We start from the raw sequence: 16,617 nt of genomic DNA, 5'->3' as shown, positions 1-16,617 counted from the left end.
TATCCATAAATTAATCTGAATCAGAACTTCTTTCTAAAGGCTTTAAGCATCTTACGGTAACTAGTCATTGCTGCTATTCCTTCAATAAAGACAAGGCAACGTCTAGGACAGGCGTTCTCAAACTAGGGGTTGTGAGGTCATTACATGGGGGTTGCGAGCTGTCAGCCTCCATTCCCAAACCCCACTTCGCCTCCAGCATTTATAATAGTGTTAAATATTTTTTTTAAAATGTGTTTTTGATGTATTGGGGGGGGGGGGTCGCACTCACAGGCTTGCTGTATGAAAGGGGTCACCAATACAGAAGTTTGAGAACCACTGGGGAGAATAAAAAACATCCAGTACTCTTCTTTTTGATCAGTTACTAGAGGTCTCTGAATAAAAACATGGCAATAACAAATAGTCTGTAATGCATTTAAAATGCCTGTGCATTTTAAACATCGAGGGTCATGAAAATATCTGAAATTTCAAAATGTCTTTAGTTTTTAGGTAAAGAAACAGGATAAATCTTACCATTTGCTTAATAAACATCTAGGCATTTGTTCTGTGTTCCTGAGTGATTTATATTAAATTGTAAGTATCATGCATAAGGATAAAAAAATGATTTAATTCATGCCTAGTATGTGGGTTTATTAGCCTACTTAAGCATTTTCTTCATAAAAGCTGCAGATAAAAGACAGGTATCAATAAGCATGAACAAAAAGATCTCAGTAAAATTCTCACTTTTGGAGAGAGATGTACATCAGAATCCCTATGTGGTAAAGGGCTCTCCTCTGCTTTTCCTGTTTCCCCTTCAACTGGAGCAGTAACTTTTTCTGCCACTGGCTCTTCTTTCTTGCCATATGCCCTTCCCAGGTTTGATCTAGCCCTCTGGAACCAACTCCTCTTTAGCTGTGCTGGTTTGATAGCACATGGCTTATCTTCTTGGGAACTGGATTTTTCAGTGCCAATGATTTAAAAACAGAAAATGTCACATGGTTACAATTAATGGAACCTGTTACTGCACTCATTGTTAACAGATTTTTTAAAATCAATACTTATACAAAAGAGTTACAAATTTTTTCCATGCTGTGCCTTTTGGTTTAAGATCAGGAAAATGTGCTCCTTTCGCATTTACAGTTTCTAGTTTTCAGCATTTGGGGAATAACTCTGAATATGTAATATAGCCAAAGCCCAGTGTCAAGATTTTTCTTACTATTATTTTTCTGCTGTGTGTCATACACATCACTGCTAACTATTTTCATACTACTAGGAAGTAGCCCAAGCCTAAAAAAAGCGATATGAAGGGAATCAACAAATTCTGGCTTTCTAGATACCTAATTTCCAGAATTTAAATATTTAAATCCTGGCTATGCTTGTGTGACAATACTTCTACCTGAATATATCAGTTATATGCAAACCCTTTTTTGATTCTAAGGGTTATGGGTGAGAAGGCCTCATAACTTGGTCTTAAATTGTGACACTAACAATACTTCATGTTAATTCATAATGTCTACTAACAACATTAAGTTGCAATTGTAAATAGAAACTAACAACATGTGCCTTATGCGTCTTAATTTAAAAATAAGAAGTAAACAAATCCATGTATTGCTCCTGTGATGAGAAAGGTTGCAATATTGCCAATAAAAATTTAGAATGTTTGAAATTGTGCAATGATTTAAAAAGCACCACAATGAAAGAAGCACTCCAAAATTTATTTTGTTAGTCCAACCCCTTTGCTTGTAATTGATCAGGAGCTAAGAACCCCAATACCTCAGGTTAATTAGTGCCCTGTTATTTCATTTTTAACATAGAGGTGCATCAATAACAAGAAGGGAAAGTGAGGGCATTTCATTATAGCTACTCTGGTTCCAGTGGTACTCAGATTAGGTTTTCAATCTTTCTGAATTTCTTATAAATAAAAGAGAAGAGGTAACAAAGGAGTAATAATTAAGGGCAGGAGCAAGGTATTTGAAAGATGGTGGGTCTCTAGAATCCCACCATTACTACTTTACTTCCCTCCCCTCTCCCCCAATCAAGATACATGTGTCAAGCCAACAGATTCCCCTTGCCTGTGGGTGCTGGAAAAATGTGACTTCCTCTGGAATCCCCAAAAGGAACAACCACATGCATTGTTCCCTGACTCCAAGGATAGAATGTGTTGCCTTGCAAGTGCTGGCAAAGGCTAAGAAAGTTGTTTTAAAGAATTAGTGTTTCTGCAATGTTAAAAAAGTTTGTAGAATTTCTTGTGGTTTGAAAAAAGATGTATTTAAAGTAAGTATTTTTGGAGGTATTCTTTTTCTATAAGAGGCATAAAATTGTTGAAGATCTATCTATTTTAGTTATTTATGTAATCAGGAACTTTAGTTTTTCTGTTGCTAGCAACACTAATAGCATCAGGGAAACCAGTAACCAAACATACTTAGTACTTGCATTCACCTAGACTAATAACATAAGAATACATTGGGTCAGAGGAAACAAATAAGGACTTTGCCATTAACAATACTGGAAATCTTATCTGAAAAAACATGCAAATATTAATGTATTAGACATTTATATGCATTTGGAAAAAACTACCATTTGGAAAAGACAAAACTTGGTACGAAAGAACTTTGAACTCAAATATATACAAGACAGCCCCACAGAGAAACAATATCAAGCACCTGGGCTCAACTAAAGAAAGCCACAGAATAAAAATGTTAGATGCTAGCACTGAAATAAAGGACCAGAGAGAATTGGAAAACATTGGGAAGAAAGGTACTGATACATGCACAGAGATCTTATTTGTACAATAGGTAAATGTTTGCATGAAAAGCTTTCAAACTTGTTTCCTAAACTTCAGCTCACCTGCTTTGTTCATCTGACACATTTTGGTAAATATCAGGCACTGGAGATTCTCCTTCTGGCATCTGTTTCTCACAACCCAACAACTTATCTCCTGAAGCTTCAGAAGAGACAGCTTCATTTTCACCCTTTGGCTTGTGCTGAAAATATAACTATCATCAATACTGGTCATGTACTGCAAACAAGTACTAAAATGTCCCATGTTTTAAAATAGGATTGCATTTTATAAAATCACAGAAACTAAGGCTCTCTGTAAATATTAAAATGAAATCTATTTGAGCATGTAATTCCATTAATGAGCAGGCAGAAAAACAATCATAGGACAGAATTTTAAAATTTGAGTGCCCACAGGTAGGCATCTAAATCCATATTTAGGCACCTTAGGGATTTAAGAGCTTAACTATAGACACCCAAGTTTGAAAGTTTTGGGCATGCTGTTTTGCACATAGTGCCTTTCAGAGTATTTCATTGCAAGTTACAAAACCTAAGAATCAGTAAACAAAATGCAGCTAAATATCCTCTATTTTACAGATGCTTAAACAGAGGTAGGAAGGTACTAAGTGACTTGCCTAAGGTTAACCAGCTTATGGTAAAGTCAGCAGGCATAGTCTTACTTCTATGGCAGTAGTGCTGTGCCACTAAAAGCTTAAAGAATAGAATGTAGCTTTGTATGTAAGAACTGATTGTTTCCTGCTGTTCCCTTCCTTGCCTTTCTGGCCTCCCTCACTTAGTTTCCCCAACATGGAGTTTATTTAACCAGGAAGGATGATGCAAAACCCTTATTTTTAAGTAGTTGATATGAGCCCAACCAGGAGTTACTTGATTGTGCCTAATCTTTCCTTCTATTGCAAATCCAACCAAAACCATACCCTTCGTTTTCCATAATAAGGCTTTTATTTATTAAAAATAAATAGATTTTAAAGAGTTCATTGTTGTAATGTCTGTAATAGCTCAACTTGGTAAGGGTTTACCATATTATACCCTCTAAGCTTCAATCTGTTCGCTACTTAACTGCTGCATTATACGCCTTTTTGAGAAATATTAAAGAAAATGCCTTGAAGTGGTTTACTTGTACTACAACTTACTACAGTGGAGGGGATGCCAGCAGATTCATCTTTTTGCAGAGCTGATTGCTCAACTTCAGTCTTTTTTTCAGTTTCATCCTTTTCTGTTGCTCGTGTTTCTTTCCTTCCAATTGCCCTTCCTATGTTTGGCTTGGGTCTCTGGAATCGGCTCCTCACTAGCTGGGCTGGCTGAAGAGAGGCTGGTTTACTTTCTCCTTGAGAGATGAGTTTGCTGTGGAGCCTGCGAAAAAAGCAACATGATATCTGAAATCCTCTGTAACGCAGAGACATAATACTAGTATTCACAAGTCAGTTACATCTGTATCAATAAAGTCTTTCTGTTCTGTTTTTCTCGAACAGTGCAGATGTTAAACAAATACGATAGCACAGTGGTTCTCAACTGGGAGGCCGTGAACTGGTTTCGGGGGGGACCAAGCAGGGCCAGCACTAGACTTGCTGGGGCCCTGGGTATAAAGCCGAAGCCCCACTACATGGGGCTGATGCCCATGGCCCTGAACACCGCCATGCGGGGCTGAAGCTGAAGCCTGAGCAATGTAACTTTGCAGGAGCCCCTGTGGCATAGGGCACCAGGCAATTACCTGGCTTGCTATCCCCTAACGCCGGCCCTGGCTTTTATATGCAGAAAACCAGTTATTGTGGCACAGGTGGGCCGTGGAGTTTTTATAGCATGTTGGAGGGCCTCAGAAAGAAAAAGGTTGTGAACCTCTGCCATAGCAGATAGTAATTTGAACAAAAAAAATTGCAGTTTCTCTTCACCTCAGCAGAAATTTTGCAGAAGGGCATTAGAGAAGCCTCATTACCTCCGTGCATCCATTATAGAATAGTTGTCTTATGTATTAGCTTTGTTTGTAGTGATTTTCAACAGGTCTCCAATACAAAAGCAAATGAGTGAGTTTCTGTTATAGCTTAAGTACACTTCAGAAATGGAGGGTGTTCACAAGTCTGAAATGTTCATAACTCTGAACAAAACATTATGGTTGCTCTTTCAAAAGATTGCAACTGAACATTAACTTAATACAGCTTGAAACTTTATTATGCAGGAAGAAAAATGCTGCTTTTAACCATTTTAATTTAAATGAACTGGAGCAGCTAACAGGGGAGTTTTGCAAGGGAGTTCTCTGGGGGAGTGTGAGCAGTGGCTAGAATGCAACATTCTTTAAACTTAAAAGACAAAAACACGCCCTTGATATAAACAAAACAACAACAAAGGAACCAGCTGCAGGAGTAAAAAGAGAATGCAGGCAGAAGTCCAGCAACAGAGTGGCAGCTACCCAGTTTATTGCACCCAATGCAGCATGTATGATTACCTGCCCTATGGGCAGGTGGCGTACGTGTGCATTCGGTGCAAGGAGCTCCTGGCCCTCAGAGACCATGTACGGGCTTTGGAGACCAGAGTGGCTGAACTGGAGGAGCTGAGGGAGACAGAGTGGTACATAGATAAGACTTTCCAGGACACAGTAGAATGGTCCCACCCCCAGTCTGACAGCCTCTGTTCTGTTGAGGAGGATGAAAGTCCCAGGGAAGGAGAGCATCTAACTGGAGCAGAGGTAAACAATGCCATAATTGGGACCCTCCTTCCAGATGATGTTGTGGTATCCTCTTGCACTGAGGATACTTCTCTGGGGGAGGGAACTCCAGCTATTAGAAAGAGACAGGCATTAGTAATGGGCGATTCGATAATTAGAAACAGATAGCTGGGTTTCCGATGACCGGGAGAACCGCATGGAGACTTGCCTGCCTGGTGCAGAGGTTGCAGATCTCTCGAGACATCTAGATAGACTTATGTGTAGTACTGGGAAGGAGCCAGTGGTCATGGTACATGTAGGTACCAGTGACATAGGGAAGGATAGGAGAGAGATCCTGGAAGCCAAATTTAGGCTGCTATGTAAGAGACTGAAATCCAGGACCTCCATGGTAGCGTTCTCTGAGATGTTCCCAGTTCCACACACAGGGCCAGTCAGACAGGCAGAACTGCAGAGTCTCAATGCGTGGATGAGATGATGGTGTAGGGATTTAGAATTATTAGGAACTGGAGAAACTTTTGGGAAAGGGGGAGCCTATACAGGAAGGATGGGCTCCACCTAAACCAAAATGGAACCAGATTGCTGGCACTTAACATTAAAAAGGTCCGGGGGGTAGCCGTGTTAGTCTGAATCTGTAAAAAGCAACAGAGGGTCCTGTGGCAGACTAACAGAAGTATTGGGAGCATAAGCTTTCGTGGAAAAAGCTTATGCTCCCAATACTTCTGTTAGTCTCTAAGGTGCCACAGGACCCTCTGTTACTTATTAAAAAGGTCGTAGAGCAGATTTTTAAACTAAGAGCTGGGGGAAAGCCGACAGCTGCAGAGGAGCACGAGGTTCGGAAATCCCTTAGGGGAGGATCCATTAATAGAAAAACTTTATGTCCTAGTGAGGACGAAAGGATAGAAAATGATAAAATACAGGAAGGGTCTAATCAGAAACAGCCAAATAAAAAAAGAGTCCCATTCAATTACATTGTACAACGGCAGACGGCTAAAAGGAGACAAGTTTTTAAAGTGCTTATATACCAATGCTAGAAGTCTAAATAATAAAATGGGTGAACCAGAGTGCCTCGTATTAAATGAGGATATTGATATAATAGGCATCACAGAAACTTGGCGGAATGAGGATAATCAATGGGGGACAGTAATACCAGGGTACAAAATATATCGGAAGGACAGAACAGGTTGTGCTGGTGGGGGAGAGGCATTATACACCTCTACCCAAAATATAACGCTGTCCTTGGGAGCCAAAAAAATCTTACCGCGTTATAGGTGAAACCGCATTATATTGAACTTGCTTTGATCCGCCGGAGTGCGCAGCCCCGCCCCCCAGGAGCACTGCTTTACCGCGTTATATCAGAATTCATGTTATATCGGGTCGTGTTATATCAGGGTAGAGGTGTATGTGAAAGAAAGCATAGACTCAAATGAAGAAAAATCATAAATGAATCAAACTGTACCATAGAATCTCTATGGATAGAAATTCCATGCTCTAATAAGAAGAATATAGCGGCAGGGATATATTACCAACCACCTGACCAGGATAGCGATAGTGACTATGAAATGCTCAGGGAGATTAGAGAGGCTATTAAAATAAAAAAAATAATAATGAGGGATTTCAATTATCCCCATATTGACTCAGTACATGTCACCTCAAGATGGGATGCAGAGAAAGTTTCTTGACACATTAAATGACTGCTTCTTGGAGCAGCTGGTCCTGGAACCCACCAAAGGAGAGGCAATTCTTGATTTAGGCCTAAGTGGAGCACAGGATCTGGTCCAAGAGGTGAATATAGCTGGACTGCTTGGTAATAGTGACCATAATATAATTAAATTTAATATCTTTGTGGCAGGAAAAACACCACAGTGGCCCAACACTAGCATTTAATTTCAGAAAAGGGAACTACCCAAAAATGAGGAGGTTAGTTAAACAGAAATTAAAGGGTACAATGCCAAAAGTGAAATCTCTGCAAACTACGTGGACACTTTTTAAAGACACCGTAATAGAGACTCAACTTAAATGTATACCCCAAATTAAAAAACATGGTAAGAGAACCAAAAAAGAGCCACCATGGCTAAACAAAGTAAAAGAAGGAGCGAGAGGAAAAAAGGCATTCTTTAAAAAGTGGAAGTCAAATCCTAGTGGGGAAAATAGAAAGGAGCATAAACACTGGCAAATGAAGTGTAAAAATACAATTAGGAAGAATTTGAGGAACCGTTAGTGAAAGACTCAAAAAGTAATAGCAAATTTTTATTTTTATTTTTTTATTTTATTTTTTTTTAAAAGTACATCAGAAGCAGGAATCCTGCTAAACAACCAGTGGGGCCACTGAACGATCGAGGTGCTAAAGGAGCACTCAAGGACAATAAGGCCATTGCGGAGAAACTAAATGAATTTTTTGCATCTGTCTTCATGGCTGAGGATCTGAGGGAGATTCCCAAACCCGAGCCATTCTTTTTAGGTGCCAGATCTCAGGAACTGTCCCAGATTGGGGTATCAATTAGGGGAGGTTTTGGAACAAATTGATACATTAAACACCAATAAGTCACCAGGACCAGATGGCATTCATCCAAGAGTTCTGACGGAACTCAGATGTGAAATTGCAGAACTACTAAACTGTAGTCTGTAACCTATCATTTAAATCAGTTTCTGTACCAGATAACTGGAGGATAGCTAATCTAATGCCAGTTTTTAAAAAGGGCTCCAGAGGTGATCCCAGCAATTACAGGCCTGTACCGGGCAAACTGGTTGAAACTATAATAAAGAACAATATTGTCAGACATACAGATGAACATAATTTGTTGAGGAAGAGTCAACATGGTTTTAGTAAAGGGATTAGCGAGGCATGATTTCTACTAGAATTCTTTGAGGGGATCAACAAGTATGTGGACCCAGGGGATCCAGTGGATATAGTGTACTTAGATTTTCAGAAAGCCTTTGACAAGGTCGCTCACCAAAGGCTCTTACGGAAAGTAAGTTGCCACGGGATAAGAGGGAAGGTGCTCTCATGGGTTGGTTAAAAGATAGGAAACAAAGGGTAGGTATAAATGGTCAGTTTTCAGAATGGACAGAGGTAAATATTGGTGTCCCCCAGGGGTCTGTTCTGGGACCAGTCCTATTCAACATATTCATAAATGATCTGGAAAAAGGGGTAAACAGTGAGGTGGCAAAATTTGCAGATGATACAAAATTATTAAAGATAGTTAAGACCCTGGCAAACAGCAAAGAGCTACAAAAGGATCTCTCAAAACTGCGTGACTGGGCAACAAAATGACAGATGAAATTTAATGTTGATAAATGCAAAGTAATGCACATTGGAAAGCATAATCCAACCTATACATATAAAATGATGAGGTCTAAATTAGTTGTTACCACTCTAGAAAGAGATCTTGGAGTCACTGTGGATAGTTCTCTGAAAACCTCCACTCAATGTGCAGCGGCAGTCAAAAAAGCGAACAGAATGCTGGGAATAATTAAGATAGGGATAGATAAGAGGACAGAAAATATCATGTTGCCTCTATATAAATCCATGGTATGCCCACATCTTGCATACTGTGTTCAGATATGGCCAACCCATCTCAAAAAAAGTACATTGGAATTGGAAAAGGTTCAGAAAAGGGCAACCAAAATGTATGGAACAGCTTCCGTATGAGGAGAGATTAACAAGACTTGGACTTGGAAAAGAGACGGCTTGGAAAAGAGACGGCTAAGGGGAGATATGACTGAGGTCCATAAAATCATGACTGGTGTAGAGAAAGTAGATAAGGAAGTGTTATTTTACTACTTCTCATAACTCAAGAACTAGGGGTCACCAAATGAAATTAATAGGCAGCAGGTTTAAAACAAATAAAAGGAAGTATTTCTTCACACAACGCAGTCAACCTGTGGAACTCCTTGCCAGAGGATATTATGAAGGCCAAGACCATAACAGGGTTCAAAAAAGAACTAGATAAATTCATGGAGGATAGGTCCATCAATGGCTGTTAACCAAAATGAGTAGGAATAAATCTTATCGTGTTATAGGTGAAACCTAGGTCCCTAGCCTCTGTTTGCCAGAAGCTAGGAATGAGTGACAGGGGATGGATCACTTGATGATTACCTGTTCTGTTCATTCCCTCTAGGGCTCCTGGCACTGGCCACTGTCAAAAGACAGGATACTGGACTATATGGACCTTTGGTCTGACCCAGTATGGCCATTCTTATTTTCTTATGAAACAAGCACAGAAACCATTTCCTTACTTTGTCCAACAACAAAAAAATAAACTTTTTTTCTTTTTTTAAGTAGTTTATGTTTAACACAGTACCGTACTTTGCTTTTTTTTTTTTGTCCCTGCTGCCTGATTGCATATTTCCAGTTCCAAATGAGATATGTGGTTGACAAGTCACTTCATAACTCTGGTGTTCATAACTCTGGTGTTCTACTGTACATCCAACTTTCATGAAAATGCTGAGGTAAGTCATTCCACTGAAGATATCACATTTACCACCCAGAAGTTAATATATACTCATTCTAAGTTTAGGGTAGAAATAATTCAATTAGTAGACAGTTCAGCATTTACTAGGTAAAAATAAAGAAGTTTGATGTAAAGAGGTACTTCTAGCTAATTTTCTTAGCCAGTTGAAAACCTGGAGACTGATTTAGTTTTGTAACTCCCTCACTATTATTTTCAGAAAATAAAACAAAGGAACAGAACCTTTACCTGGCAGCAACAGCTGAAGTCTTCTCCTGGTTATCTGCAGATGGAGGAGACACATTTTGTTCATCACTCTCAGATCCTGAAAACTTCTTAGGGGACTGAAGGCTTATTGGGGTTGCAAATACTTCCTGAGAGTCTACAGGGTCTTCTTTTTCTAATGACTGCCAGGATGGCATGACTTCACATTTTGCTGCTTTCTAAAAGACACGTTAAGAGAGTAAACATCTGAACTAAAACACTCAAATATATTATGCTACACAATTGAAAAAAATATACTTATAATTTAAGCAGAAGAGACACAAAGTTCATTAAGATTACTATTAAACATTGTCTAAATTTTTCCCATGGCTGTCCAGTGTCCACAAATGAAGAGCCCCAATTTTTGCCCAATACTGAGACATACAGAAATTTAAATGTCTGTCAGCAATAACTGGCATGGGGCCCAACACAACAGCTTAATATTAGAGTCCTGTACTTCAGGGGAACGACCCATGTCTGCTTTAAAACTGAACTGGAGATTACTGTAGATTATTTCTTTGATATTTTATGATAGCACTTTTGTTACATAAGAACATAAGAAAGGCCGTACCGGGTCAGACCAAAGGTCCATCTAGCCCAGTATCCTGTCTACCGACAGTGGCCAATGCCAGGTGCCAAAGAGGGAGTGAACCTAACAGGCAATGATCAAGTGATCTCTCTCCTGCCATCCATCTCCATCCTCTGACAGACAGAGGCTAGGGACACCATTCCTTATCCGTCCTGGCAAAGAGCCATTAATGGACTTAACCACCATGAATTTATCCAGTTCTCTTTTAAATTCTGTTATAGTTCTAGCCTTCAGAACCTTCTCAGGTAAGGAGTTCCACAAGTTGACTGTGCGCTGCGTGAAGAATAACTTCTTTGTATTTGTTTTAAACCTGCTGCCTATTAATTTCATTTGATGACCCCTAGTTCTTGTATTATGGGAATAAGTAAATAACTTTTCCTTATCCACTTTCTCCACATCACTCATGATTTTATATACCTCTATCATATCCCCCCTTAGTCTCCTCTTTTCCAAGCTGAAGAGTCCTAGCCTCTTTAATCTCTCCTCATATGGGACCCGTTCCAAACCCCTAATCATTTTAGTTGCCCTTTTCTGAACCTTTTCTAGTGCCAGTATATCTTTTTTGAGATGAGGAGACCACATCAGTACGCAGTATTCGAGATGAGGGTGTACCATCGATTTATATAAGGGCAATAATATATTCTCAGTCTTATTCTCTATCCCCTTTTTAATGATTCCTAACATCCTGTTTGCTTTTTTGACCGCCTCTGCACACTGCGTGGACATTTTCAGAGAACTATCCACAATGACTCCAAGATCTTTTTCCTGACTTGTTGTAGCTAAATTAGCCCCCATCATATTGTATGTATAGTTGGGGTTATTTTTTCCAATGTGCATTACTTTACATTTATCCACATTAAATTTCATTTGCCATTTTGTTGCCCAATCACTTAGTTTTGTGAGATCTTTTTGAAGTTCTTCACAGTCTGCTTTGGACTTAACTATCTTTAGCAGTTTAGTATCATCTGCAAACTTTGCCACCTCATTGTTTATCCCTTTCTCCAGATCATTTATGAATAAGTTGAATAGGATCGGTCCGAGGACTGACCCTTGGGGAACACCACTAGTTACCCCTCTCCATTCTGAGACTTTACCATTAATTCCTACCCTTTGTTCCCTGTCTTTTAACCAGTTCTCAATCCATTAAAGGACCTTCCCTTTTATCCCATGGCAGCTTAATTTACATAAGAGCCTTTGGTGAGGGACCTTGTCAAAGGCTTTCTGGAAATCTAAGTACACTATGTCCACTGGATCCCCCTTGTCCACATGTTTGTTGACCCCTTCAAAGAATTCTAATAGATTGGTAAGACACGATTTCCCTTTACAGAAACCATGTTGACTATTGCTCAACAGTTTATGTTTTTCTATGTGTCGGACAATTTTATTCTTAACTATTGTTTCGACTAATTTGCCCGGTACAGACGATAGACTTACCAGTCTGTAATTGCCGGGATCACCTCTAGAGCCCTTTTTAAATATTGGCATTACATTAGCTAACTTCCAGTCATTGGGTACAGAAGCCGATTTAAAGGACAGGTTACAAACCTTAGTTAACAGTTCCGCAACTTCACGTTTGAGTTCTTTCAGAACTCTTGGGTGAATGCCATCTGGTCCCGGTGACTTGTTAATGTTAAGTTTATCAATTAATTCCAAAACCTCCTCTCGTGACACTTCAATCCGTGACAGTTCCTCAGATTTGTCACCTACAAAAGCCAGCTCAGGTTTGGGAATCTCCCTAACATCCTCAGCCGTGAAGACTGAAGCAAAGAATCCATTTAGTTTCTCCGCAATGACTATCGTCTTTTAGCGCTCCTTTTGTATCTCGATCATCAAGGGGCCCCACTGGTTGTTTAGCAGGCTTCCTGCTTCTGATGTACTTAAAAAACATTTTGTTATTACCTTTGGAGTTTTTGGCTAGCTGTTCTGCAAACTCCTCTTTGACTTTTCTTATTACATTCTTGCACTTAATTTGGCAGCGTTTATGCTCCTTTCTATTTGCCTCACTAGGATCTGACTTCCACTTTTTAAAGGAATTCTTTTTATCTCTCACTGCTTCTTTTACATGGTTGTTAAGCCACGGTGGCTCTTTTTTAGTTCTTTTACTGTGTTTCTTAATTTGGGCTATACATTGAAGTTGGGCCTCTATTATGGTGTCTTTAAAAAGCGCCCATGCAGCTTGCAGGGATTTCACTTTAGTCACTGTACCTTTTAACTTCTGTTTAACTAACCCCCTCATTTTTGCATAGTTCCCCCGTTTGAAATTAAATGCCACAGTGTTGGGCTGTTGAGATGTTCTTCCCACCACAGGGATGTTGAACACTATTGTTTCTGAGCTGAGTGGACTTCTGAGCAGAAGGAATGGCAAGAATGAAGACAGATACCTGGACTGCTAATGATGGAAAATAATTGACTATTTGAACTATTACTCTGCCACGGTAGGCTTGTTCTTCACAGTACATTTTCATACAGCACTAAATGGAAATTTTTATTTTTTTAAGCTTTTACAGGTTTCCTGGTTCAACAAGGATAAACTTCTATGTAAAAATTCTGCCAATGTTTTTCCTCAGTTGCACCTACAATAATACACATAAATGCAGCTTTCTAAAGACACCCCCAAAGTCTTAGCTCTAATTTAAAAAATCCAAACTTACATCTAGGTCAGGAAGCATGCTGCATTTACTGTCACACTGTATCAAACTGTTGTCTTTTTCAGTGCTGTCCTCTGACACATCTTTATCCACCCCTGGCACTTCCCCTCCTCCAGCTTCCTTTCCTAAATTTGATTTTGGCCTCTGAAATTGATTCCTCAACAGATGTGTTGTCTGAACAGCCACTTCTTCTTCTTGCTGAGAACTGGCGTCTCTGTTAGACCAAAAAATATAAGTAAAGAAGCAATACAGGCGACAACCATATAGCCTAGGTCCCACACATGGTAAAGCACTCAACAGTGCAACTGAAACTAACACATGACCCTCTATAAAACAGGCATTCCTCAATATAGTAGCTAAGCATGCAATCCGCAGCTTCCAATTACTTAGGTTGTTGCCAAAGGTTAATAGGAATATGAGAAGGAAGCAAGCACATGACAAAACTATAAAATAATGGGTGGACAAGTAAAGAGGTGACATCATCATAGGACCTAATCACATCAGCCATACCATCAGGGGCTCATTCACCTGCACATCTACCAACGTGATATATGCCATCATGTGCCAGCAATGCCCCTCTGCCATGTACATTGGCCAAACGGACAGTCTCTATGCAAAAGAATTAATGGACACAAATCTGACATCAGGAATCATAATACTCAAAAACCAGTGGGAAAACACTTTAACCTGTCTGGCCATTCAATGACAGAGCTGCGGGTGGCTATCTTACAACAGAAAAACTTCAAAAACAGACTCCAACGAGAGACTACTGAGCTGGAATTGATATGCAAACTTAGATACAATCAACTCAGGATTGAATAAGGATTGGGAATGGCTGAGCCATTACAAACATTGAATCTATCTCCCCTTGTAGGTATTCTCACACTTCTTATCAAACTGTCTGTACTGGGCTAGCTTGATTATCACTTCAAAAAAAATTTTTCTCTTACTTAATTGGCCTCTCAGAGTTGGTAAGACAACTCCCACCTGTTCATGCTCTCTGTATGTGTGTATATATATCTCCTCAATATATGTTCCACTCTATATGCATCCGAAGAAGTGGGCAGTAGCCCATGAAAGCTTATGCTCTAATAAATTTGTTAGTCTCTAAGGTGCCACAAGTACTCCTGTTCTTTTTGCGGATACAGACTAACACGGCTACTACTCTGAAACTTGCTAAAAGCAGCAACTTTTGGATTAATACAGCCCTGAGTCTTATTTTATGAGGAATGTATCATTCACTACAAGTTTAACTGTCTCACAGTATCTAAAACCTCATATAAGAGCTAAACCCAATTTTCAAAATGTGGCACCTCAATCTTAAAAGCAAGTTCAAATTCCATGTTTTAAAAGTTCAAATGAGTACTTAAGTATTCATAGGTAAGAACTGTTTTGAAGTCTACACCTACAGGTTCCGGGCATCCTATAAAAATCTTTAAGTTTGAAAATTGGACTCACAATCCAAGATCCTTTTTTATAGCATTTACACTTTAAAAAGGAATTTTTAGGCTTTAAAAAGAAATAAAATGTATAAAAGGGGAACTAGTTATTAGCCATCTTGTCTGAAATCCTACTGCTTTCAGGTTTACTTTTAAAAATCCAACATTAAAGTGATCTGCTAGATATGCTCGGTTAAAAATCAGTTTAATGTTTACTTTGATGATTCTAAATGCGAGTGCTGAATTCGAAGATTAATGTGTTAGTTCTGTGGAGACACCCAATGCTTCTGCATTTTCCCTTTCCTTCACTTAAACTTACCCTGTACCAAAATCTGAACCATCTTCCAAATCATCCACAGAAAATGACTCCTTTTCTTGTTCACAACTCTCAGATCCCAAGTTTCTCTCTTGGGAACGCTGTTTTACATGCGCTGAGACCACCTTCTCAGCTCCTGCGGTGCCTTCTTTTTCTGATATCTCAGAACACAGCAGGATGTCTTCATTACCTGTTGCATCCTAAAAGGAACAACAATTTCACTCATTAAAAAGATTTGAAAAAGCTCTTCTTTGTAGGAAGGAAAGTAATGAAAAATAACATACATTTTGCAAAAGCAATTTAACATTTAACATACCTTTAAACAAGCCTCCCCTCACTCAGAGACACAACAAATACTATCACTAGGTATTTGTAAAATAAAGACAACTATTTAAGATTCCAAACCCTTAATATTTGTTTAGATTTAAAATATTACAAATTGTCTTTCATGTCTCTGAAAGAGAGGAGTTTGGATTCTGTATTTCCCAGTTTATAGCTGTTATCACAGACAAAATAAGGAATGCAACTCGCGGCACTTTAGATTCTTGGGATGTAATCTATTGCTCCGGTAGAAACACAGAATCTCCAAGTCCTTGAATTCAGATCCTAACAAGTTTCAGGTCACCTTTAAAAAGGCAAGCTACCACAAGAATTATGCCCATGCAGCTGCAAAGAAGTGTTAGAGCTCAGATGAAAGAAACTTACCCCTGTGGTGAGGAGTGCACCACTTTTGTTTTCACAATGTATCAAACTCTTCACTGCTTCTCCAACTTCCATTTTTTCATCTTCTACATCTTTTTTTGTTGCTGATACTTCTTGCCTTCCAGCTGCCCTTCCTACATTTGGTTTTGGCCTCTGTATTCGAGCCCTCATTAGTGGTGCTGGTTTAAGTACACTCTGTTTGCCACCTTCTTGTAAACAGGATATTTCTTTAGACCTGAAAAGGCACACATTCAAAATAACAATGTCCCAGATTTCTGAAAGCTAAAGGGGGGCCTTCAAATCTAATAGCAAACTGTTCTTCAGTTTGTTAACAACCACGGGCACACAGACACATTATTTATTGCAAATTTAATGAAAGTTAAAATTATATACTCTAGACTAAAACGACATTTGACCCTACTAAAATTTAAGTTGGAAATGTTCAATTGCAAACATTTTTATAGAATGCATGGATAAACTCCATCCTCTGCCCTGCCATTATGAGAGAGTTACATATTTTTAGCCAGCAATAAGCCTTCTTACATCCTTACTCCAAGCACATGATTACATTAGTATAATAAGATTGATGCATAGTTTTACAGAGAGCATAAAGTTTTAAAAAGCAACTAAAGTGTATAATCATCATCATTATATACCCTAGACCGATTTTCACTTCTCTGACGGAAAGTTTGAATATTTCTTCCTGCTACAATTTATTTATTCACCTTCCCATCTCTTCAAGTCTCCATATCCTTTATTGAGTCTTAAGAATTTGTTTCA

At 39.0% G+C, this 16,617-nt stretch overlaps 1 protein-coding gene across 2 annotated transcripts in view; it reads right to left on the bottom strand.

Annotated features, from left to right (window-relative positions):
• Positions 1–16,617, bottom strand: part of BDP1 (B double prime 1, subunit of RNA polymerase III transcription initiation factor IIIB) — a 90,636-nt gene that overhangs the window by 39,928 nt on the left and 34,091 nt on the right. For both annotated transcript variants that reach the window (XM_054032392.1, XM_054032393.1), the window contains exons 18-24: positions 15,841–16,072; positions 15,139–15,335; positions 13,384–13,594; positions 10,129–10,322; positions 3,906–4,125; positions 2,824–2,960; positions 721–928 (exon numbers count right to left, since the gene is read on the bottom strand). In XM_054032392.1, coding sequence (XP_053888367.1) covers positions 721–928; positions 2,824–2,960; positions 3,906–4,125; positions 10,129–10,322; positions 13,384–13,594; positions 15,139–15,335; positions 15,841–16,072 — 1,399 coding nt within the window. The remainder of the gene's footprint in view (positions 1–720; positions 929–2,823; positions 2,961–3,905; positions 4,126–10,128; positions 10,323–13,383; positions 13,595–15,138; positions 15,336–15,840; positions 16,073–16,617) is intronic.

Source organism: Malaclemys terrapin, chromosome 6, assembly GCF_027887155.1.
Source record: "Malaclemys terrapin pileata isolate rMalTer1 chromosome 6, rMalTer1.hap1, whole genome shotgun sequence".
Classification (NCBI taxonomy): domain Eukaryota; kingdom Metazoa; phylum Chordata; order Testudines; family Emydidae; genus Malaclemys; species Malaclemys terrapin.
Note: the sequence above shows the minus strand (reverse complement) of the source record. Positions and strands in the feature narration are given on the sequence as shown.